Below are 23,747 nucleotides of genomic sequence, written 5' to 3' on the forward strand. Positions count from 1 at the left end.
ACAGTGACGACACAATCACTGCCCAAATACTGTGTAGTACCTCAGTGACTGGCTATCTGTCTGTAGAATTGAAATATTGTGTCATACTTGTTAACATTGACACCCACAAACACTGTGGTCATGTATACGCTTTCAAAAAAAGAATTGACTAAATCCGTTCTAGTCATTGAAATACATACACTAATTTACACGGCTTACACTAAGGACGATTTATTTGGTTTTAGGTTAACAGTAGGACATTATCCAATGACCATATTTGGTCTGGCATTGCATGTTTACCTCCCACTCAGTCTAGACATGTATGTTAAAAAACTAAATAATAATATAATAATAATAATAATAATAATATATGCCATTTAGCAGAATAGAAATAGAAAATAAAAAAATAAATAGAAGTCATACACCTTACACCTTTAGCACATAGCCATTAGATACCTAGTAGATATGAAAGGTGTTTTGCCTATTCATTTATAACAAAAGTGACATTGACACAATTTATCCCAAACCAACCTGGCCTGACCTTTGCTCTATCTTCTCTACGAGTCTCTCCAATGGTCCCTATGCTATGCTGACTGCTGACCTCAGTGGAGATGTGTTGTCTTATGGGCTCTAGATACCTGCTTCTCTGGATTGGTTCCACACTCTGTAACAGTGATCCTCATGCAGGCAGACTGTGTGTGTGTGTGTGCCTCTGCCAGTCCATGACTCTGCACTTCTCCCAGTCAGCCAGCTCAGTTCAGTCCGCATCCCAAATGGCATCCTATTCCTTATGCAGTAGCACTACTTTTGACCAGTGCACTACTTTTGGTCAAAAGTAGTGCACTAAATAGGGAATAGGGTTCCATTTGGGATGCGGCCCCACGCTCAGCCCCATCCACTGCCTGCCTGCCAGCCTGGCTGTTTGTACAGCTGCCCTTTAGGCTGTCACTGAATCAATCAGACCAGCAGAGCAGGGCTATGGTTGGCTACAGTAGTGGGCTACTCTAAGAGAAACATTAGGGGGGGTAGGGGACTGGAAACTGGGAACACATGTCAGCGATGTGCTGTGCTGCTGACCTATAGTTTACTGTACTGTGAAAGTACTAGCCTGGTCCCATATCTGTTGGCATGACATGACATTTGGCATGAATGACCATAGGATTTGGCAAGACAGCACAAAGATCTGGGACCAGGCTAGGAAATTACAGGCCAGGGCCAGACATAGAGTACAGTACTGAACTCAGAACAGCATAAATCATTGGGAGGAGTTCAGTTATGATGGGTCAGATTTGTTTTTCACTTCTGGTTTTGATTTCTGAGTTTAGAACCCATTAATCAATCTAGGACCAAAGTAAACTGAAACTGCCCAGTATCATAGCAAGGGTTTCATTGACAAAATGCTTACTTAATGCTGTGTGTGTGAGTGTGTGTGCATGTGATCGTGAGTGTGCTTGCCTGCAAGCCTCCTTTTGCATGTGTGTCCCAGTATAAATATCTGTCTTTGGGAACCAGCCACTGTGTCAGAGTGAATATCTCAAAACAGAGAATGTCAGCTATGTATGTGATATGATAGCCTCGTAAAATCAAAGTATTGCTAGCTACTGTCAGAGGATTGGCCACAGCTCTGCTCCTGCTCCAGAGGACAGAGGGGAGCTGCATCCCAAATGATGCCCTACTACTTATATACTGCACTACTTCTCATCAGAGCCCTATGAGCCTTGGGGAAAAGTAGGTCACTAAATAGGGAATAGGATGCCACTTTGGACAGAGTGGATCTGTGGGAAATGTCTTTGGGAAAGGATTAGCCCTCCTCACATTATACAGCATGGAACACTGGGGAACTAATGAGGAATTCTGGTAGAAATCTGACACATTATACTTAGTCCCACCATTGATCAGTCTTTTGGTGTGTGCGCTTGCGTGTGCACGTGCGTGTGTGTGTGTGTGCGTGACCCTTCACCACTGCTACATTGGTCAGGGCCTTTCCATGCCGAGACCTAAAATGTCTCTTTTGACTTTGATTCTTTCAAGATATGAGAGTAAAATTAATATTCTCACACTTTCATTGTGGGTTGTGGTCACGCCGGCTTTTGAAGCTCTATAGGGAAGTTTTACCATTTCATACAGTCAGACAAAGGAAATGAAACCAACATAGACCTAGAGATTACTGGTAAATGCTGCTAACTAGAAAAGAAGAAAGCACCCACTTTGGTTTGTATAAGACTGATGACGGCAAGGGCCTCCCGAGTGACGCAGCGGTCTAAGGCACTGCATTGCTGTGCTGAGGCGTCACTACAGACTCTGGTTCGATCCCATGCTGTGTCACAGCCGGCTGTGACCGAGAGACCCATGAGGCAGCGTTGTCCGAGTTAGGGGAGGGTATGGCCGGCCGTCCTTGTCTCATCTTGCTCTAGCGACACCTTGTGGCGTATCACATGCAAGCAGACTTCGGTCGTCAGTTGGACAGTGTTTCCTCCCACACGTTGGTGCGGCTGGCTTCCAGGTTTATCGAGCACTGTGTCAAGAAGCAGTACGGCTTGGCAGGGTCGTGTTTCGGAGGACCGATGACTCTCGACCTTCGCCTCTCCCGAGTCCGTAGGGGAGTTGCAGCAATGGGACAAGACTGTAACTACCAATTGGATACCACGAAATTGGGGAGAAAAAGGGGTAAAAGTAAAATGAAAAATATACATTAAAAAAGACTGATGACAGCAGGTAGATTACCAGTTAATAGCATTGGGCCAGTAACCAAAAGGTCACTGGTTCGAATCCCCGAGCCGACTAGGTGAAAAATCTACCGACGTGCCCTTGAGCAAGGCACTTAACGCTAAATGACTAAAATGTTCATGAAAAAAATTATCATGACAAAGAGTGTGCTGCCGTGTAAGATATGGTTGTGATGTTCTGTTTCTCAGAAGAATTCATAGCAGTTTTTTCTTTGTTGATAACTGATTAAAAACTCCTTGAATAAAATCAATTGCTGGTAGTTTTGCCTCTACCAATATTTCCTCTACCAATATTTCGATACAGTATAGGCTACTAAGCCTGTTAATTCCTATTTTTTCCCCCAATAGACGTCAGATACCATCAGTCTGAGCCCCAACACAGAAAGGCTGATGGAGGTGTCTAAGACCCCCAAGCACCACCTCCCATCTGGCTCTCAGGCCCTGATCAAGTGGGCAGAGGAGCATAGCTATGGACCGGTCACCTCCTACACCCACACCCCTGTGGCTAACACCTTCAACCTGAGGCTCAGGGAGCCAGGTAAGACACGCCAGTCCATTTACATTAGACTCAGAATTGTGTTCCAGTACTTGACTGTAATTAAACTAATACGGTAGATCATGTACAGTGGGGCAAAAAAGTATTTAGTCAGTCACCAATTGTGCAAGTTCTCCCACTTAAAAATATGAGAGGCCGGTAATTTTCATCATAGGTACACTTCAACTATGACAGACAAAATGAGAGAGAAAAAAAATCATTGTAGGATTTTTAATGAATTTATTTGCAAATTATGGTGGAAAATAAGTATTTGGTCACCTATAAACAAGCAAGATTTCTGGCTCTCACAGACCTGTAACTTCTTCTTTAAGAGGCTCCTCTGTCCTCCACTCGTTACCTGTATTAATGGCACCTGTTTGAACTTGTTATCAGTATAAAAGACACCTGTCCACAACCTCAAACAGTCACACTCCAAACTCCACTATGGCCAAGACCAAAAAGATGTCAAAGGACACTAGACCTGCACCAGTCTGGGAAGTGTGAATCTGCAATAGGTTAGCAGCTTGGTCTGAAGAAATCAACTGTGGGAGCAATTATTAGGAAATGGAAGACATACAAGACCACCGATAATCTCCCTCGATCTGGGGCTCCACGCAAGATCTCACCCCGTGGGGTCAAAATTATCACAAGAACGGTGAGCAAAAATCCCAGAACCACACGGGGAGACCTAGTGAATGACCTGCAGAGAGCTGGGACCAAAGTAACAAAGCCTACCATCAGTAACACACTACCCCCGCCAGGGCCTCAAATCCTGCAGTGCCAGACGTGTCCCCCTGCTTAAGCCAGTACATGTCCAGGCCCGTCTGAAGTTTGCTAGAGAGGATTTGGATGATCCAGAAGAAAATTGGGAGAATGTCATATGGTCAGATGAAACCAAAATATAACTTTTTGGTTAAAACTCAACTCGTCGTGTTTGGAGGACAAATAATGCTGAGTTGCATCCAAAGAACACTATACCTACTGTGAAGCATGGGGGTGGAAACATCATTCTTTGGGGCTGTTTTTCTGCAAAGGGACCAGGACGACTGATCCGTGTAAAGGAAAGAATGAATGGGGCCAGGTATCGTGAGATTTTGAGTGAAAAACGTTTTCCATCAGCAAGGGCATTGAAGATGAAACGTGGCTGGGTCTTTCAGCATGACAATGATCCCAAACACACCGCACGGGCAACGAAGGAGTGGCTTCGTAAGAAGCATTTCAAGGTCCTGGAGTGGCCTAGCCAGTCTCCAGATCTCAACCCCATAGAACATCTTTGGAGGGAGTTGAAAGTCTGTGTTGCCCAGCAACAGCCCCAAAACATCACTGCTCTAGAGGAGATCTGCATGGAGGAATGGGCCAAAATACCAGCAACAGTGTGTGAAAACCTTGTGAAGACTTACAGAAAACGTTTGACCTCTGTCATTGCCAACAAAGGGTATATAACAAAGTATTGAGATAAACGTTTGTTATTGACCAAATACTTATTTTCTACCATAATTTGCAAATAGATTAATTAAAAATGAAAAATGTGATTTTCTGGATTTTTTTTCTCATTTTGTCAGTCATAGTTGAAGTGTACCTATGATGACAATTACAGGCCTCTCATCTTTTTAAGTGGGAGAACTTGCACAATTGGTGACTGACTAAATACTTTTTTGCACCACTGTATGACAGACCTAGGTTTAGTCAATGAAATAAAGATATCTACAATGTAAATATACGCATTTTTCATGAGCATACATTGTTAGAAATGTATTTAACTGTTAAATAATGAATGTCTACCACAGACCATCACAGTTGAACTGTTCTTAAAAAGACAATATCAACAAAACATGGGCCAGTTTCTGCTCTGTGCAATTTCCATGGCTCTAAAACCACCAGATTGCACTTTAACAGAGGCCTCTCTCTCTGTCTCTTTCTTGCTATTTCTCTCTCTGTCGCTCGCTCGCTCTTGCTCTCTCGCTCTTGCTCTCTCCCGTTCTTGCTCTCTCTCACTCTCGCTCTGTCTCGCTCTCCCTACTTTCTTTCTTTTTCTCGCTCTCTCCCTCCTTCTTTCTCTGTCCCTCTGAGTGTGTGCATGCATGGTGTAGCTGTCTGAGTGTACGCACGTGCGTTTGTGTGTGTGTCTGACTAAAGTTGACTGTAATTAAACTAATACGGTAGATCATGTATGACAAACAGACCTAGGTTTAGTCAATTCAATAAAGATATCTACGATGTAAATAAATGAGTTATGCTTTGATTTATAGGCATTTTTCATGAGCATACATTGTTATAATGTATTTAACTGTTAAATAATGAATGTCTACCACAGACCATCACAGTTGAACTGTTCTTAAAAAGACAATATCGCCAAATCTTGGGCCAGTTTCTGCTCCGTGTAATTTCCATGGCTCTAAAACCACCAGATGACACTTTAACAGAGGCATCTGTCTGTCTGTCTGTCTGTCTGTCTGTCTGTCTGTCTGTCTGTCTGTCTGTCTGTCTGTCTGTCTGTCTGTCTGTCCCTTCTTTCCAGTCTGTGAGTGTACTCACGTATTTGTGCGTTTGTCTCTGTGACTAAAATGTGTGTGTTCTGTGACTTCCAGATGTATTAGATCCCCTGGAGTCCATGTTCCTTCCAGACCTGTCTATCCCGTGGGACACCAACCCCCTCCTGTCTGGTGGTCCGGGGGGTGCTGCCTCGCGCTCCGGTGGCCTGCCCTTCCCCTTCCCCCCACCCAAGGAGCATGGCCTGCCCTACCTGTCCCTGGAGGACCGTTCCTGGCTGGGAGGGGAGCAGGGTGGGGAGCCTGAGGAGCAGCAGGGGACCCTCAGTGTGGGGCTCAGTGTTCAGTGTGAGGAGAACAGGATGGTGGTCAGCATCGACAGAGAGAGTCTGGAGGTGAGTGGATGGATAGTGTACTGTAGTAGACAGTCAACTGGTTTATCAATAAGACTAATTGTGTCTGCAATAGAAGACAGACTTGGTTTATCTCTGTATCTTCCTCTTTATGTAATAGTGACTGGTATGGAGTTGAATGAATTGTGTGTGTGTGTGTGTGTGTGTGTGTGTGTGTGTGTGTGTGTGTGTGTGTGTGTGTGTGTGTGTGTGTGTGTGTGTGTGTGTGTGTGTGTGTGTGTGTGTGTGTGTGTGTGTGTGTGTGCGCTACTGTGTTGTGCTATTGTGTGTGTGCATGTGTGCTCTACAGTGAAGCAGGCAGAACACAACAGACCACATCACAGTGTATTAAAAGACACACACTGCAATTAGGGATAGTTATGGTTAGAGTTGGACCATCCTGTGGTTTTTATGTCTTCCGGGAACTTAATATCACACCGAGAAGTAGTCTGTGCTTTATAGTGGCATAGTGACGTCTAATGCCAATGAAGTATAGTGCCACATGGTGTCTCAGGAACCTCTTCTGACAGTATTGAGATGATTTGTTGATCATGATTTTATTTTATTGCAAATATTCTAGATTATTGATTGACATTAAAAAATAAATAAAAACGTTTTTTAAGGCTTTATTAATTGACTTTATATTACTTACGTTTGTCTCTTTCCTCAGGCCAGTGGTTATGGTAATGCCAACCTGACTCTTCAAGACCCAGAATGCAAAGCAACGGTTAACTCCACCCACTACACCCTAGAGACACCATTGGAGGGCTGTCAGACAACCAAGTACCCCATGCACCCCAGCTCTATGGTCCTCTACATCAACTCAGTGAGTACCACACACAATGGCTACAGCATTTACAAAAACGAATCGAGGGCCAGTTTTCCAGACGCTAGTCTTGCATTACCATACTCCCAAGTCTTGTGAAGCCTGAACATTTAAGCAACCTGGACCCAAATAAGCCTACTCCTGGACTGAAAACGAAAGTTCAATAGAATATCTCCATTTAAAATAGTTTTTAGTCCAGAATTAGGATAAATCTGGGTCCGGGAAATCAGCCCTATGAGTGCTGTATCCCCCAACACTAGCCTGTTACTCAATTATCTCTGTTGAAAGCATGGGAGAAGCACCCAGGGAAAAATTTAAGACAACACTATGAAAATGTAATGAGGTTCAGTATTACCGTCAAACCCTTTCTGAGCAGAGTTTATCATTAACATGGAATGCAACATGTGCTTTCACTAACAAGCAACGATAAATCACTTCTCCGCGGATCTATTAAATCATTTTCGTAGCAAATTTAGTACAAGTTACAAAACACACATTTGGGTCCAAATACAGATTAGAAATAACAGGCACACACCCAAAGTTCTCAGACCCCTATGGACAAAACAAATTCATCTTAATTGATCTGTTTCTCAAGATATCAAAGCCCCATATCCTTGTATGGTCCTTGTTTGTCCCATTCTTCGATTAGGTGTTTTAATTACTTATCTACACACCAGCCAGAATAAATGAAATGGCAATGATAATAATTCACCTAATTTAGCCTGTGTCCTCCACCCCTAACTCACCTTTGACCCTGTAAACGTCTGAAGTACACAGCAGGCTTCCCTTGTTTCTTTAAACTGACAAAATGAGAAATATGCTTCACAGGGTCTGCCTGAGAGAGCTCTGGACTGTTGAAATCTCTGGACGTTCCCACGTTTTTAATTCCAGCTCATCTGTTGCAGAATGTTTTGGCAGCTAGATTCAGATCAGAGCCCTGTCACTGGTGTCCTGGGCCCTTGAATGAAGCAACACCATTCACACACAGACAATTATTAGAAAATAGTTTGGCGGCGATCACTGGGAAAGTGTCCTGGGGTGTGTCTCATATGGCTCCCTATTCCCTATATAGTGCACTGCTTTATACCAGAGCCCTGACAAAGGTAGTAGCTTTATAAAGGGAATAGCTAGGGTGCCATTTGGGACGCATGCTGTATCTGAACTGATGTGTTCAACTCCGCTGTGGTTGACATCCAGATCTTGATAAGTCCTGCTGAGCCTAAGGATGGGAGTGGTGGTCCCCCAGATGACGAGGATCTAGAGTCCGGAGACGTGACCTTCCCTGGGGAGGCAGATGAGCTGGAGAGGCTGGAGAGGGCTGCTTTCCTGGGGCACACCACGGATCCTGATCACAGATCCTCCATTCTGGTAAGACATCTATAATGTGTTTCGATTCTATATGACTCACTCTCTCTCAGGACCAGAACACAGGTCATCCATTCTGGTAAGACATTTAGCTATATGACTCTCTCCATTATGATTATTAGGTCTCCCTCGAAAAAGAGGTTGGTTTTTAACCTCAAGGGAGTTTATTCTGGTTAAATTGAGGCTAAATGAAAAAGGAATTAAGAGTGCAGCTTTGCATGACAGGGCCTGCCTGGGTTTAAGAGAGCTGGGAGTCAAGACCAGACCACTAATCACAAATAAATTGACTCCCATCTTATAGATGGCGCCGTACTATATGACTGCCATCGTGCGCCGACCCACTTTACACTTTTGTTATTTTTTTGCTGTGCGACTTTTTTTTGCAAAAAAATCCTTCGAAAATCCTGTCCTCTGAACATCAGATCGGCAGTTACTATCCTCAATTTCGGCTTCAACTTCAACTTTGACTTATTTGCCTTGGGCTATTTGTTTAATTCCTGACGAATTATATATTTTTTTTATTGGCTTGTCTCTCCTTCTCCATCCAGTTCAACTGTTTTGATTGGCTGTCTCTCCTTCTCTGTCCCCCTCCCCCAGTTCAACTGTTTTGAATGGCTGTCTCTCCTTCTCTGTCCCCCTCCCCCAGTTCAACTGCACCTACAGAAAGAACCAGAACACCCTCGGAGGATCAGGATCATCAGGATCGTTTTCCCACTTCGCCCCAGCAGCTAAGGAACCAGTCAGAACCGACGTGATGTTCAACATGGAGCTGTACAACACCCAACTCTTCCGCTATCCTTCAACCCAGGCCTTCCACACCGTTTCCAAAAATAAGCAGGTCTTCGTAGAGGTAAATGGAGCAGCGAACTACTACAAATGCACTGTACCAGGCTGGCTGTAACCGTTTGGAATATATTGAAGTAATACAGTGTGTCTGTTGTATTTGTTGGCTGTTTGTGTGATTCGCTCAGATGAAGATAGTTTGTAGGCTAGTATCCAGATGTTAGAACCTGAATTGTCGGAGCGATTTCACAAGGTGTGTGTGTGTGTGTTCGTGTTTCTGTCTCTCTTAGATATGAGGCCTGTCAAAACAACAGTGAGGACTGTTCTGTGTGTATGCTGTGTCTGGACTGTCGGGTCTACTTTCATCTTTGAATGTTTTAGCTTCCACGGGGTCCGTTTATATTTGGTCTGAATCGGGAGAATATAAAGGGAACATCTCCTCTTTCTGCTGTTAGCTTCCCCGCAGCCATGGTCTCTGTCCTCCCCTCAGTGTTCTGGCACATATGGTACTTCTATTTATTCTGTCTGGCAAGTCCAGAATGTACCTTGCAAATAGTACTGAACAATTATTACTAGAGAGGTCCTACAGGGAGGTTGTGTAAGAAAAGCTAGAGATTCATACTGAGCCCACTCTCTCCCACATCCACACCTCTCACACTGGGATGAGACCTGCCATGCCCTGTCCTGGTCCCTGAGACTATGGCCCAAACTAAGGTGTGTAGGAAACTGCTGTTGTGTTTAAGTCCCTGTCGAGCATGAAAGCTGTCATTTTGAAAGCGGCGTGTGTGTGTGTGCCTGTGCATGCATGTCTGTGTCTGTGCTTTTGACTGGGCAAGCTTTTTGACAACCTTGTCATGGTGATGGCACCGACACAAAACAGAAAAACACATTTAGATTTTCAGTGGAAAAAAAGGACAAAAAAGCAGCAAGAGGGATAATATCTCATGGAAATGCCTTGTGGTCTGCCATCGGAGAGATCCTCTTCTTCAAATGTTTTGAAGGGACTCAAATCGGCTTCAGGATTTGTGATTCTTGGACCTGATAACACTCTGATAGTGTTCCTTTTGCTTGTTCTCTGTGTTAAAACAAATTGTCAGGTCCTGGACTGACAGAGAGTGTACGGACGTATGCCAAGATGGTGCTCTTCACAAAACTTTGCAGGGCGAAACAGATAGTTTGTCAATTTGACAACGTCGATGAGAGGTTTCAACAATAAAATCATTGGATACCTTTTAGAGGCTATATCAATCATATAGCCTGAGCCTCCACACATTGCTGACACGTTATAAACGGTAAAACATTTGTATGACTTGAGTTTATTGTTTTTATAAAAAATGACACTATTTTTTTCCCCTTCTCTTTTCTCCCTTGCTTCAGATTGGGGCCTTCAAAGTCGACCCAGAGCTAGGGTTCATGATCCAGACCTGTTTCATCTCTGCCAACTCCAACCCGAACATCCCGTCTTACTACACCCTGATCGAGAACATCTGCCCTACGGACAACACGGTCAAGTACTACCCTCAGAGAGACCTCCCTATTCCCCACTCCCAGACCGACAGGAAGAGGTTCAGCTTCACCTTCAACTCATCCTTCAACGAATCGTTGCTGTTTCTGCACTGTGAAATGTCTCTCTGCTCCAAGAGACACCACAACAACCAGGGACGGGCTATGGTACGTTGTTTTTCTTTCGTGTCTGTTCATCCTGTACGCTACGACCTCTGAAACAAAGTAGAGGAGAGAAGCTTAGAATTTTGATTTGATATCAGTAATATTATTTATTGGGATATATTTACTATATGTTTTGAGTAGAAAGGGGGAGTATGAAGAGTTGTGGAGGTCGGCCCAGGGATTGAACCCTGGAACCCAGGTGTTGTCCAGAGCCGGCTGTGCCACTGCCAAACCATCTGCCTCTTTCAGGGCCCAACTTCAAGTAACATAGACTCAACTGGCATGACCTGAATCTGTGGTCTGTGCAATGATTCATACATTTTATAGTCATTTGAGCAGCATCTAGCGTAGGTTAGGTCTGGGCTCCAGTCTGCGGAGACTTGGCACCAAGCTAGGCCTGCTGCACAATCTGCCAGTCTCAATCCATTCTGAACCAGAAGCAGGAAGCATACATCTACTTAAGGTTTCCTAAGTAACCATCTGTAGAACCAAAACAAGCCACTAGCTCAAGTGTCACTTCACTTTTCCTTCCTTTGCCTCGCTGTAATGTAGCCTCTCTCTCGCTCCCTCCCACTCTTTCTATCTCTGCTATGTCATTGCACTTTCATAACCTTTTCCAAGCAGTTCTTTCTGCTCAGTGCTCCCCAGCCACCCTCTATCTGGGTCTCTGATGGTATTCTACATTAAAACTGATTCAGAGTCAGACTGGGGCTCCAAACTGACTCACAGTATAGGGATCAAGGGAAGGAACACAAGTTTTCACTAGGTATGATTTCCCATAAATTATATGTGTGGTCAAAGATCAAAAGGGATGATTGGTCTTGGGCAAAGGTGTAGAGATTTGATGTATCGATTGGTCTTATAAACTGCTTTTGATCATATGAATACATGTAACAGTCTCATGGCTGATAAGTAAATCATACAAGAAACTGTACATTTTAATGGGAAAATGTTTACATGTTTACATATGAAATGAATTCCTATTGTGTTTCACTCCATGCAGTGTATCCAACCGGACGAGGCGTGTACGTCTGTCAACGGAGAGATCATCCTAGCCATGATGATGAACGCCAAGACTTCTACCAAGACCCTGGTGGTGGTGGTGGAAGGACATGACACAGTGGAGAAGGAGGGACCAGGTGAATGGACTAAGAAAGCTAACGTACTGTACAGACCTCATATGCAATGTAACCTCTATGATGAACCAACTTATCCAGAATATATGGGGAGGATGGCATAAATATGCTGGAGTAAGAAGTACTTGAAAGTACTCATTCCCTTCTTCCCTTACTCCCAATACATCAGAGCAGTGATGTAGTCAAGTCACTAAACCTGGAGTCCGAGTCGAGTCCCATGTCCCTAGTGTTCGATTCCTTTATACTCAAGCCACGAGTCTCTTGGTAGTGCTAAAAGCTGCGGTCCAACCATTTAAAAAAATAAAATGATATTAGTGTTGCACATTTGTAACGCTAAATAGGTAATACAGCCATCTAACATTTTCTGTTGTAGCTAATATGTTGAATTATGCAAGATAGAGAGATTTTCTAGAGAGATTTTCTGACAACAAATCAAATCAAATTTTAGTCAAAGTCTGAGTCACCACTGGTCGAGTCACGAGTCATGATAATCGTGACTTGAGTCCGAGTCAAGTCCGAATCCTGGACTCGAGTACTACAACACTGTATCAGAGTATAATCTTAGTGTAGTCTCGCAAGACATACTGAACGTCTCATTCTAACATTATATGGCCGTCATTGACTTGCGTAGTTAAATATAGGTTACATTAAAAATATATATATATAAGAATGTCTGTGGAGAAAGTGTTAACTGAGACATACTGTATGTGCAGCCTGCCTGACGAAGACACATGCAGAGAGCTGAGCCAGTTGGCCAGAGGAGACAGAGCTGTGTTGAGGGTCATTGAAGAAGAACAGGAAGACAGAGTAAATAAGAGAACTGGGTGGCAGGAAGGACATCCCAGAGAAAACCAACTTCAGTTCTGCAGGAAGAGAGGCAGAGAAAACTGTTCAAGTCACAATGCAAAGCGCATCGCATCCTCCCTCCACCCCCGTGCCTCCCTGCATCTGGAGTTTATTTGTGTGTGGTGTGTGGTGTGTGTGTGTGTGTGGGGGGGGGTGTAAGTGTGCTCATTGGAGCATAGCTTGGGTTTGGGGGGCTTGCTGCTAGGGCTGAGGCCCCATTCCAGTTCTACCACAGTTCTACCAAGCAATACTGTGCAGAAGGAGTGGAAAAAGACAAGTCATCCACATCCATCCAGCACGCAGCTCCAGTTGTTTTCATTTAGCCCTTCTCTGTGGCCTCCCCTTCCCGGTAGAGAGGAGGAGGGGGGATGGAGGGAGAGGAGTGGTCTTCTCGCTAGCTTTGGGAGTGTATCCAGAGCTAGAGGCCTCCTCATCGCTGCATTAGTCAAATGCTTTTTCACTCACTCCGTCAGGCACAGAGGGCTGTGTGTGTGTGTGTGTGTGTGTGTGTGTGTATGGGTGTGTGTGATCAGAGAGTGGGGTAGACTGGGGAGGTCCTGGAATCACGCAGTCCCAGGATCACTCACATAGGACAAAACAGAAAAAATGTCTGATAAAGCTGCAGTTGTGTGCGGGCGTGTGTGTTGTGGTCCATGCGTCGTTAGGCTGGCTGGTCCAGGGAGTTCTGATACCAAACATCACATTGCACCCATTATGATCTAAACCATAGATGGGGTGATATCATGAGAGCCCATTTGCTGTTTTCACTGCCATGGCTTTTCCAATCAGCTTCCCCTTATGGGGTGATTACATCAACAAGTGGACTGTTGTCGGTGGGTGGGATGAGTTAACCCCTTTTGACTCACAAGTTGCGTCCCAAATGGCACCCTATTCCCTATGGGTCCTGGTCAAAAGCAGTGCACTATAAAAGGAATAGGCTGCCATTTAGGATGCAATACTTGACTCACAGATTTAATCATACTGTGTTAATCACTAAGAGCTGCCATTGTGCCCAGAGCAAATGAAGCATGGCAAACAGTAATGGGGACTTGGGGAGTGTTTAATAATGGACTTGATTTGGCCTGTGTTAAGGAATAAGCACCATGCCACTGCAGGGCCTGAATATTGGGCACAGACTCAGGCTGCGTCAGAAACGGCACCCTGTTCCCTATATAGTACATTATGCAAATGTTCCGGTGCATGTGTTTAAGTAAGCACAGTAATGCCAAAAAATCTAAATGAAAAAAAGACAGCTGGGCTTAGAAACCATGATTTGAATACAAAGGCATCTCTAAGCAGCTGGAGTCCTGCACTGGACAGGATCCCAATGAGTTCAGCTTGATCTCCAAATCAAAGAGGGCAGTTTGGTGCACGGAAAAACATAAATGCCTCAAAGCTCAGCCATCAAAGGTACATTTACTGCCTCACAGCATCAATACATTTTCAAAGTTTTTATGGAACTGCGAGCGTAAGGAATGTTTAACAAAATCATCCATTTCCCCCTAGTTACCCACATGAAAAAATACTACAGTTTACTATAGAATATTACAATAGTTACTATAGAATTCTATAGTAAACTGTAGTATGCTGTAGAATACTATACTACACACTGCAGTATCCCTTGATCATGTTTAATACTTACTATAGAATGTTATATTATACTGTAGAATACTATAGTAAATACAACAGTTTTATCCCCAAAAAATAAGCAGTCGTAAATACTACAGTAATGTCCGCAAAAATGCCATAGTCTGCAAAAACACTTCAGTAAGTACTACAGTATTTAATTTGCATATACCAGAAGCTCCGAACTCTCCTTTCAGAACCCAGTTATACCTACCTACAGGTCCTGGAAAATGTGCACTTTTAGTATTTCTTCAGTAGGTTTCCTGAAGGAGAAAGCCTCCACTTCTATGTCAAAGATAAAACAAAAACAATATTGTAAATCTTACACTAATGTCCTCAAAAACACTACAGTAAATTCTACAGTATAATACGCTCCGCAAAAACACTACATTAATTACTATAGTATATATTAGTTTTCTTTTATTACAGTATTTATACTATAGTTGACTGTAAATACTACAGTAAATACAAATGTCAAGTTTTAGTACAGTGAAACTATGTAGCCAAAGTTCGACGAGAACGGATACAAATTCATTGCTTTAACTAATTAAGACTAATGTTATGAAAATGTTGAGCAATGTCATAAAGTAATGACTTTTCAAATAAGTTACGTTACACGTTATTTTAGCTGATAATTTGTTAGCTACGCTATCCTTGCGAAATGCATAGCATATCATTACAGCAGTATGTACCTGTATGTTAGCTAGCTCCCTAACGTTAGTTGGCTACTAATACATTGTTGAACTTACCAGTATATTAACTATATGCTATCTAACTAACTACCCACTGATTATTAAAAACAGCCTAACCAGCTCTGCTAGGGCGAGTAAAATGGCCAGAGTGAGGTGTTCTCTCATTCGTGTCTGGAAATTAGCTTGGGTGGTTGACTACCGTTGTGAGACGAGAACGCTTTGATCAACCCTACTCCACGGCCAGAGCGTCCAGTTTGCGCTCTGAACATTCCGAGAGCTAAAGGCCCTGAATTTACGAACAGACAATCTGACAATGCTCTGAATTTTTGAGCGCACTCTGGCACTCCAGATTGGAAGATCGGAAGATGTCTAGCTAGTCATTTTTTATGCTAACAAGCTAGCGAGAGGTTGCATAGCAACAGCATCACCTTCCAGTAGACAGCTGAAGCGCTAGTATGCTCAACTGAAAGGATACCGTTCGTTTACAGTATACTAAAAATAACTAGTAGTATATAGTCATTAAGTATGTAGTATACAGTATGTTAGTATGGGTATTCGAACACAGATAGTGAGTACTGTTGAATAGTGGTAAGAACCTTGAGCTACAAAAATAAGTCTTCCCCACACTTGAATCAGATGCAGGTTTCAGTGCTAAGCTTCAGATAAAATATATAATTTGCTAAGCTTTCAGTCAACAGCCAACTTTGTTAGAGCACCGCCATTTTGAATCCTCTGTTCCATATCTCCCTATGCCTTCCTTTGACTTGTTTTCAGTACAGAAATTATACAACACATAAAACTGTCTAACTGAGTGCCTGTTAGCTGACTGACTGACAGTAAGTTCTGCAACCAAGTCAACTGGCATATCGTTTATCTGAATACAGACCTCGGAAGTCAAGGATCTCACAGGGACTCCATTTGTCAATTCTACACACTTTGGGGAGACGGGTTGGAGTTCAGGGTTCAGAGGTTAAGAGAAACAAGGGACCACACCACCGAAGGAGTGTTTTTCTGTTCCACTCTGTAAACAGCAAAGTCTGGGCAAGCAAATGACGTTGATTCTATTGAGCGGCTATCGTTTCAGGGTCAACTGTGCCTAGAGCATAAGGAGATGAGAACATTGCCATGCCTTAAGTTTCCTTTCTGTCTTTCACTCTGACTCTCTCCCCCTCTCTCTCGCCGTTCCTCTCTCACATGTAGCGGAGCTGAGATCATTGTGAAAGCTACATAAGTATGAAGAACAAAGCTTTGCTTCTTACATTGAGAATGGTTGGACCTCAGGGTGTCTTTCATACTGTTGTCAGATGTGCTAGTTGCAGAGTTGGTCTGGGAGGAAGACACAGCTGACCACTCAACCATCTTTATTAGAGCACATGGGCGGGCGAGGCTAGGCGGGAACAGGGCAGTGACCCTTACACGGAACCTCAGAGCTCTCACCCATTCTCGGAATCTCAGCCGGCCCAAAACCCCAACAGAGGTGGGGTCTATCCATTCATAGTCTGACCTGGCTTAGAAAGTTATTCTGCTATGGTCTTTTCATACGTTGTTTCATAATTCATAAACTACAACAGTACTGTAAAACAAATCTCCACGAGTAGTGGTTAATGTAACTCCTTTAATCACATAGGATCCTCTATCCTCTCCTCTGACCTGTAACTCGTTGGGCGTCTCTGGGTGTTAACGAGTCAGCTTTGCATTCTCTACATAACAGGCCGAAAGGAACAGATAAGACTGGAGAGGAGGAGGAGTTGGAGGGAGGGATGAGGGGGGTAGATTGGGAAATGGAGTGGGACTGTCACGGAGCGGTTTGGAGGGGAGGGGAAAGGGGTGGAGGGTTGAAGATAAGGGGGGCTGTCGTATTACCAAAATCTCCTGTGATGGTTCTGTCATCGTCTGTCACGAGGGAATGAAAACCCAAAGGTGTTCTTTCCCAGAATAGCTGTTCATTGTGCCGGAGTCTTGGACCCGGACCAAACCTGCTCTTGAGTTCGCCTCTACACAATAAGCACCATTGTATTGTTTGTTCAGGAGTAATTAGAAGCTAATTTGACATTTGAAAGCCATCCAGATGACCGGAAATGAAGGAGTAAGCTGAGAACTGTTAGAAGTCAACAGGTTCATCTCTGCACTCTATTCCTTTGATTGTGTACTATTATGACCAGGGCACATAGGGCTCTGGCCAAAAGAAATGCACTTTATTGGGGGATAGGGTGCCATTTGAGCCATAGACTTAAGTTTCTGTTAGTTAGCTACTGGAACTGCATTGAGTTGCATCAGATCTCTGTATCACATTCGTTAGAACTACAGTTATCAGCACAATGTCATTTTCATCATCTGGTTATCCCAAGGTAGTTATGTCCATTGGGTTGCTCAGCTTCCATTCATAGGCACTGGCACTTTACGCCACAGCAAGTGTTCTTGGCGCTTCAACACGTAGTTGAGTTGTGGTGTTTTCATGCATCTACAAATGTGTTACATTGTTCTGTGTTTTATGTTTCAGTGCCTCCCACCCGCACGGGCCCTCCTGACCCACCAGGGGAAAGTAAGTCAATCGTTGCTAGGAGATTCTAAACCAATGGTTTTTGTATGTCAGGATTTTAAATCACTTTGACAAAATAACTGTTGACCAGATTGAGTTATTTCATGTGCATATAACTTGTTTCCATACGGTCATGTCCAGAGAAAAAGAAATGCTGTTGATTAAAACAAATCGGCCTTTTCTCTCCCTCAGCTGTTTTGTATGTGTTGGACACGCCGACCGTGGTTGGGATCGCCTTCGCCGCATTTGTGATCGGGGCCCTGTTGACCGGAGCCCTGTGGTTCATCTACTCTCATACAGGTACGTCATTCTGACCTGTCCTTTTACCTACTGTATCTGGAGACAAAGGTAGGTCTTGCCATGCAGGGCTTCCTTAAAAAGACACCTTGGTATCAATGGGACTCCCTGCCTAAATAATGGTTAAAGAAATAAATACATCATACAGTTACATCTACACTGGCATACTACTTAGAATGTATACCCAATACATTGCTTCATTTCAAGTGGAATGGAACATTCACTAGTGCTATGCTAGTTTGGAACGTAGACTCTCGTTGGAACATTCAAAAATAAAAGTAAAAAATGAACTGAAAAGTAGAAGCTAGTTATTTCAATAGTTTTTAACATTTCTGAATTTTTCATTCAAATCACTTCCTGAATCGACTGGCTTCAATTCAAATTGAGCCCAACTCTGATGGAAATTGAAAGAATGTCCTAAAGAATGTCCTAAACATCACAGTGCCAGAATGCTGCTATTCTATAATCGGAAAACATCCAAGAGCTGACAGAGGCGAGTTAACAATAACACATTGACTCCTCTACTGTAAATATATCCTGTTTGTCAGCGTAAGCGTCTCTTCTCTTTCCTGCCTTTGAATGGGTCTTAGGTCCTGTGGGGTGGTCAGGAGTGGTCAGTGAGTATTCTCGGACACAATGGCCTCTGCTCGGACAGAGAGGGGACTGGCTGGAAGCTGGAATTTCCCCTGTCCGTTTTGTGGTGCACTCGCAATTCGGCTCGCAGGAAGAGAGACACAATCTGTCCTTTAGACGCCAATACCTTCCCCTCCAGCACCCTCATTCTGGTGAACTCTGATCCCTGCTGACCTTTAGTAGGAAGTGTAGTGGTCCCTGAAGTCTGCAGAGGACACTCTAGCGCATACTGTAGAACAGAACAGGCCTGTCTGCTGGTTGGCTGACCGTGGATCTGTACGGCCTGCCATTATGTTGGTGACCCCTCTTCATTCATTCCTGATGTGTTCTACACAGAACACAGTAAAATCATTCGTAAACAGGATCAGTGGGTTCTGTGCTGAGGACCCCAGCAGCATACACTCTTAGAAAAAAGGGTTCCAAAGGGGTTCTTTGTGGGGGGAAAGGGTTTTAGCTTTTTGGAATACAAGAGTTCTTTGTAAGGCTACCTAGAACCTTTAACATCCTAAGAATATTTTTTGGGGAAGAAAGCATTCTTTGATGATGCAAGAAGGATTATTTGGAAGGCAAGAAAGGTTCTACATAGAACCATATATCCTATTTCTCAGCATGCTTTATGGCAGGGAGATTTACAGAATTGTTTGTTTTACTGTAATATATGTGTTTTTGCATTGATTGTTTGATACATTTTAGGCTACACAAAGATAAATAACAAAGTTTCCTAAACTAATCCAATATATTGCACCAGTTACTGAGGTGGTTGTTCCAGTTTGAATACTGAGACGACATCAATCATCAATCATCTAATCTTCCCTACCCCGGCAGCCTTTTAGAATGCAGGTTGCGGGTGATTAACAATTCCACTTGTTGGATATCCTAACTCTGTCTGGATTCCAATAGTAATTACACATCACTTTGCAAGCCAGCATAATGTGACTTGCAGGCCTGACGTGGCCTGTAAACCAGGAGATTCCACAGGAGACCCCTGTGTTAGGATACAACTAGGCCCTCAAAGTAAGGCCTTTTAAAATGAAATGTATTGTCATAAATAATTACATTTTAAAGGGTAATAAGGCTAGTGGAACTGTTCGTAGAGGTTTCTAGGATGAACCCCCCAAAGATGATAAGCTTCCCGGTAGAACCCTTCATAGACGGTTCTAAGAAGAACCTTTTTAGATTGATAAAATTGTTCTTGGTAGAACCCTTCTAGATAGAACCCTCTGAACAGACCAGTACTGTATAGCACAGAGCAGTACTGTATTCTCCCCGCCGGTTGAGCCAGCCATGTGTACTGTATGCCTACTATGCTGTTGTTGGCCCCTCTTCACCAATCCATGATGTGTTCTCAGTGGGAAACTGAAATCTCTTCATGAATAGAATCAAGGAGTTCTAATGAATTTCCTTAGGTGGGATAATAAAGTTGATCTAATCTAGGTGAGGTCATTACAGAGATGCGTGTCAGATACAGGAAAATGTAGTAGCAGTAGGGTAACGGTAGTGATGGGGGGGGGGGATCCATACAGTTATATATTGAAATGTTTTTTGAGGACGACATTATATTGATACTTTGACTACAAGTATCGCATTTTTGCTCGGTAACGTTAGCTAGTGCCAGTTTGCTGTACCTTCGCCAAAACTCCTATATTTTTTCATACTACTGCTTGTTCCATCTTCTTTTTAAATAGTGAGCCAACATGTTTTTGGCACCATGACTGATCAAAAAAAATTCTCATGTCTCTCGTTTCTCTGTAGCAGACATACAGTTGAAGTCGGAAGTTTACATACACTTAGGTTGGAGTCATTAAAACACTCCACTAATTTCTTGTTGACAAACTATAGTTTTGGCAAGTCGGTTAGGACATCTACTTTGTGCATGACACAAGACATTTTTCCAACAATTGTTTACGGACAAATGATTTCACTTATAATTCAATGTATCACAATTCCAGTGGGTCAGAAGTTTACATACACTAAAATGACTGTCAAATAAAATAAAATAAAATGCATTTATATAGCCCTTCGTACATCAGCTGATATCTCAAAGTGCTGTACAGAAACCTAGCCTAAAACCCCAAACAGCAAGCAATGGAGGTGTAGAAGCACAGTGGCTAGGAAAAACTCCCTAGAAAGGCCCAAACCTAGGAAGAAACCTAGAGAGGAACCAGGCTATGAGGGGTGGCCAGTACACTTCTGGCTGTGCCGGGTGGAGATTATAACAGAACATGGCCAATATGTTCAAATGTTCATAAATGACCAGCATGGTCAAATAATAGGTCTGGGACAGGTAGCACGTCCGGTGAACAGGTCAGGATTCCATAGCCACAGGCAGAACAGTTGAACTGGAGCAGCAGCAGGGCCAGGTGGACTTGGGAACAGCAAGGAGTCATCATGCCAGTTAGTCCTGAGGCATGGTCCTAGGGCTCAGGTCCTCCGAGAGAGAGAAAGAAAGAGAGAATTAGAGAGAGCATAGTTAAATTCACACAGGACACCGGATAAGACAGGAGAAGTACTCCAGGTATAACAAACTGACCCTAGCCGCCCGACACATAAACTACTGCAGCATAAATACTGGAGGCTGAGACAGGAGGGGTCAGGAGACACTGTGGCCCCATCCGATGATACCCCCGGACAGGGCCAAACAGGAAGGATATAACCCCACCCACTTTGTCAAAGCACAGCCCCCACACCACTAGAGGGATATCTTCAACCACCAACTTACCATCCTGAGACAAGGCTGAGTATAGCCCACAAAGATCTCCGCCACGGCACAACCCAAGGGGAGGCACCAACCCAGACAGGACGATCACATCAGTGACTCAACCCACTCCTAGGGGGAGTGACGCACCCCTCCTAGGGACGACATGAAAGAGCACCAGTAAGCCAGTGACTCAGCCCCTGTAATAGGGTTAGAGGCAGAGAATCCCAGTGGAGAGAGGGGATCCGGCCAGGCAGAGACAGCAAGGGCGGTTCGTTGCTCCAGAGCCTTTCCGTTCACCTTCACACTCCTGGGCCAGACTACCCTCAATCATATGACCCACTGAAGAGATAAGTCTTCAGTAAAGACTTAAAGGTTGAGACCGAGTTTGCGTCTCTCACATGGGTAGGCAGACCATTCCATAAAAATGGAGCTCTATAGGAGAAAGCCCTTCCTCCAGCTGTTTGCTTATAAATTCTAGGGACAATTAGGAGGCCTGCGTCTTGTGACCGTAGCGTACGTGTAGGTATGTACGGCAGGACCAAATCAGAGAGATAGGTAGGAGAAAGCCCATGTAATGCTTTGTAGGTTAGCAGTAAAACCTTGAAATCAGCCCTTGCCTTGACAGGAAGCCAGTGTAGGGAGGCTAGCACTGGAGTAATATGATCCATTTTTTGGGTTCTAGTCAGGATTCTAGCAGCCGTATTTAGCACTAACTGAAGTTGATTTAGTGCTTTATCCGGGTAGCCGGAAAGTAGAGCATTGCAGTAGTCTAACCTAGAAGTAACAAAATCTTGGATTATTTCCGCATCATTTTTGGACAGAAAGTTCTGATTTTTGCAATGTTACGTACATGGCAAAAAGCTGTCCTTGAAACAGTCTTGATATGTTCGTCAAAAGAGATCAGGGTCCAGAGTAATGCCGAGGTCTGTGCCTGTAAACAGCTTGGAAAATTCCAGAAAATTATGTCATGGCTTTAGAAGCTTCTGATAGGATAATTGACATAATTTGAGTCAATTGGAGATGTACCTGTGGATGTACTTCAAGGTCTACATTCAAACCCAGTGCTTCTTCGCTTGACATCATGGGACCTCAGATTAAAAATGGTGGACCTCCACAAGTCTGGTTCATCCTTGGGAGCAATTTACAAACGCTTGAAGGTACCACGTTCATCTGTACAAACAATAGTACGCAAGCATAAACACCATGGGACCACGCAGCCTTCATATTGCTCAGGAAGGAGACGTGTTCTGTTTCCTAGAGATGAGCGTACTTTGGTGCAAAAAGTGCAAATCAATCCCAGAACAACAGCAAAGGACCTTGTAAAGATGCTGGAGGAAACAGGTACAAAAGTATCTATATCCACAGTAAAACAAGTCCTATGTTGACATAACCTGAAAGCCCGCTCAGCAAGGAAGAAGCCACTGCTACCGCCATAAAAAGCCAGACTACGGTTTGCAACTGCATATGGGGACAAAGATCGCACTTTTTGGAGAAATGTCCTCTGGTCTGATGAAACAAAAATAGAACTGTTTTGCCATAAAGACCATCATTATGTTTGGAGGATAAAGGAAGCCGAAGAACACCATCCCAACCGTGAAGCACGGGGGTGGCAGCATCATGTTGTGGGGGTGCTTTGCTGCAGGAGGGACTGGTGCACTTCACAAAATAGATGGCATCATGAAGGAAAATTATGTGGATATATTGAAGCAACATCTCATGACATCAGTCAGGAAGTTAAAGCTTGGTCGCAAATGGATCTTCCAAATGGACAATGACCACAAGCATACTTCCAAAGTTGTGGCAAAATGGCTTAAGGACAACAAAGTCAAGGTATTGGAGTGGCCATCACAAAGCCCTGACCTCAATCCTATAGAAAATGTGTGGGCAGAACTGAAAATGCGTGTGCGAGCAAAGAGGCCTACAAACCTGACTCCGTTACACCAGCTTTGTCAGGAGGAATGGGCCAAAATTCCCCCAACTTATTGTGGGAAGCTTGTGAAAGGCTACCCAAAACATTTGACCCAAGTTAAACAATTTAAAGGCAATGCTACCAAATACTAATTGAGTGTATGTAAACTTCTGACACACTGGGAATGGGTCAGAAATAAAAGCTGAAATAAATTATTCTCTCTACTATTATTCTGACATTTCACATTCTTAAAATAAAGTGGTGATCCTAACTGACCTAAAACAGGGAATTTTTACTAGGATCAAATGTCAGGAATTGTGGAAACTAAGGTGTATGTAAACTTCCAACTTCAACTGGTATAGTGAGCAATATGTTTGGAACATCAAATGGCAATACAATTGCATTATTGATTTGCAATACATATAGAATCGTGAGAATCGCAATACATTTCGTATCGGCATCTAAGTATTGTGATAATACTCTATCGTGAGGTCTGTGGCAATTCCCAGCCCTAGGCATCAGGCTGTCTCCTGAAATGTGCACATTGGATTAGTGTGAAACTCCACTGAGCTAAATTTCAGTTCATATAAATATACCTACGAAGAACA

General features: G+C 43.6%; 1 protein-coding gene across 2 annotated transcripts in view; it reads left to right on the forward strand.

The window, feature by feature from the left end:
• Positions 1-23,747, forward strand: part of LOC118358997 (transforming growth factor beta receptor type 3) — a 139,534-nt gene that overhangs the window by 97,981 nt on the left and 17,806 nt on the right. For both annotated transcript variants that reach the window (XM_035737104.2, XM_035737103.2), the window contains exons 8-16: positions 3,054-3,243; positions 5,829-6,124; positions 6,792-6,947; positions 8,145-8,315; positions 8,959-9,162; positions 10,473-10,766; positions 11,767-11,902; positions 17,564-17,605; positions 17,795-17,902. In XM_035737104.2, the coding sequence (XP_035592997.1) occupies positions 3,054-3,243; positions 5,829-6,124; positions 6,792-6,947; positions 8,145-8,315; positions 8,959-9,162; positions 10,473-10,766; positions 11,767-11,902; positions 17,564-17,605; positions 17,795-17,902 (1,597 nt within the window). The remainder of the gene's footprint in view (positions 1-3,053; positions 3,244-5,828; positions 6,125-6,791; positions 6,948-8,144; positions 8,316-8,958; positions 9,163-10,472; positions 10,767-11,766; positions 11,903-17,563; positions 17,606-17,794; positions 17,903-23,747) is intronic.

Source organism: Oncorhynchus keta, chromosome 26 (assembly GCF_023373465.1).
Source record: "Oncorhynchus keta strain PuntledgeMale-10-30-2019 chromosome 26, Oket_V2, whole genome shotgun sequence".
Lineage (NCBI taxonomy): Eukaryota > Metazoa > Chordata > Actinopteri > Salmoniformes > Salmonidae > Oncorhynchus > Oncorhynchus keta.